Genomic DNA, 2,500 nt, shown 5'->3' with positions numbered 1-2,500 from the left:
GGTTTCATTTTGTTGTCGGCATACACGACATGTTGGGCTGCTGCCGTTCTTTAATATGTTGGCCTGGTAGTTTCTTGTTGGTAGGCATTGATCTTGAGCTGCTATGATAAACCCTTATCATTATTATTATTATTATTATTATTATTATTATTATTATTATTATTATTATCATTATTATCATCATCAGCAGCAGCAGCAGCAGCATCAGCATCATCATCATCATCATCATCATCATTATCATTATTATTATTATTATTATGTCCAATTACGGCGAACTGGCAGAATCGTTAGTACGCCGGATAAAATGCTTAGCGGCATTTAATACGTCTTTACGTTCTGAATGCAAATACTGCCGAGGTCAACTTAGCCGTTCATCTTTCCGGAAATCGATAAAATAAAGTACCAGTCAAGTACTGGAATCGATGTAATCTACTTTCCCCTCCCTCCAAAAATTTAAGGCCTTGTGCCTATAGCAGGAAGGATTATTATTATTATTATTATTATTATTATTATTATTATTATTATTATTATTATTATCATCATCATCATCATCATCATCATCATCATCATCATCATCATCATCATCATCATCATCATCATTATTATTATTATTATTATTATTATTATTATTATTATTCAGTGAAAGAGCAGCGCATTCCATCAAAGTGATGGTATTTTGTCCGGCTTCACGTTCAGAGTTCAAATTCTGGCGAGATCAACTTTGCATTTTATCCTTTCGGGATCATAAAATAAGTACCAGTTGAGCACTGAGGTCGATGTAATCGACTTACCCCAACCCCCAAAACTGCTGGCCTTGTGCCAAAATTTGAACTTGTTGTTACTTCTGCAGCAATACCGTTGGCGCGGGATTACTCTGTGTGTGTGTGTGTGTGTGTGTGTGTGTGTGTGTGTGTGTGTGCGTGTGCAATAGATTTTTTGTAAATCATTGTTTCTTTCTTTTTTCTCACTAGCATACACACGTCGACAAAGATTTTGAAGATCTTTTGAACAAAGTCAAAGAAAAACTCCCGGATATTAAAGTCATTTATGGGTGTCAAGAGGCTCCCAAGAAACCAAAGGCTGTTATCCATCCTATGGCTAGATTAGTGCGTTATCTGGATGACAATAACATTCGACTGGCTGACTGTTTTGGTACTTTTGATGAAGATGGAAGTATGACAGTAACGCATGAAGAGTTTATAAAAGGAATTGAGGTAAAGATTTTTCAACTGCCAACCAACAAGGTTATCTTTATCTTTCATCCATGACATTGACAAAATTACCGGCTGAGTTATGAGGTAGAGTTAATCGACTATACCCCTTCGCCAAAACTGTGTAGCTTTGTGCCTATGTCAGAAGTCAATCGTTACCACGCCGGACTAAATACTTAGAGGCGTTTTCTTCTGGATCTTTTATATTCTGAGTTAAAATACCGCCGAGCTTAACTTTGCTTTTTTATCCTTTCGAGGTCGATAAAATATGTACCAGTGGAGCTCTGGATTCAATGAAATCGATTTGCCTTGTAGCAAAATTAGAAAGGATTATATTCTCTCTCTCTTTCTCACTCTTTCTTTCTATCTGTGATATGTGTATATTTTTTCAACAATTGAAGTAGTAACAAAGATTTGATTTACTTCTAGTACTGTATAAGAGGATACGAGATATAAGTGAAGTGAAATTCCACCGGGAAAGCAATTCACGGCGGGTTTTGTCTCAGCATACGGTTGCCAATATACACATGGTACTGACGAAGCCCAAAGCGACCGAAATACACATCTAGCAATGCCACCACAACTGCTGAACGATTTACGACTGCTTTCGATATATCTTGGGGCTTTTTTAACACTACACGTCTATAAGAGATTCAGGAAAATACCGTTGTTGCTTAGGCTTTCAATGATATATTTGCTTTAAGTGTGATACACAGATAACTATTTCAGACAAATACTGCTTATATTGCACGTTCCTTCTCGAGCCATGCCAGGTTCATAACAGCCGGTTTCCCGGTTTCAGTGGCGTAGAAATTCTCCACCTGGACGGGACGCCGGTCCGTCGCAAAATTACACATTTTTGCCAGCTGAGTGGACTGGAGCAACGTGAAATGAAGTGTTTTGTTCAAGAACACAACACATCGCCCGGTCCAGGAATCGAAACCACAACCTAACGATCATGAGTTCAACACCCTAAACACTAAGCCACGCGCCTCCACACTATATTGCACGTAACGAATTTCTATTCAGCCCTCCAGCTAATTACAACATCGGTGTTTTTTCAATCATTGCTTTACTATATCAGTAACAGTGGGTTTTGGTTTAACAAGCGGTTGCCAGAGGATACTTACTACAAACGAAACCTAAACAGGCGAAAATGTCTATTTAGCAATGCTTCAATTTCTACTGGACGATTTTCTGCTGCTGCTGTTGCTGATGCTGATATATTTTGGGGTTTTTTTTAACACTGTATCTTTATATGAGATACAATATCAGGACGTGTACCGCAG

The 2,500-nt window shown here is 38.0% G+C and overlaps 1 protein-coding gene across 3 annotated transcripts in view; it reads left to right on the top strand.

The window, feature by feature from the left end:
- Window positions 1-2,500, top strand: part of LOC115218898 (leucine-rich repeat-containing protein 74B-like) — a 75,316-nt gene that overhangs the window by 65,674 nt on the left and 7,142 nt on the right. For all 3 annotated transcript variants that reach the window (XM_029788940.2, XM_036503456.1, XM_036503457.1), the window contains one exon: window positions 972-1,214. In XM_029788940.2, the coding sequence (XP_029644800.2) occupies window positions 972-1,214 (243 nt within the window). The remainder of the gene's footprint in view (window positions 1-971; window positions 1,215-2,500) is intronic.

Source organism: Octopus sinensis, linkage group LG1 (genome assembly GCF_006345805.1).
Source record: "Octopus sinensis linkage group LG1, ASM634580v1, whole genome shotgun sequence".
Lineage (NCBI taxonomy): Eukaryota > Metazoa > Mollusca > Cephalopoda > Octopoda > Octopodidae > Octopus > Octopus sinensis.
The sequence above is the reverse complement of the archived record's forward strand: the minus strand, read 5'-3'. Positions and strand labels throughout refer to the sequence as shown.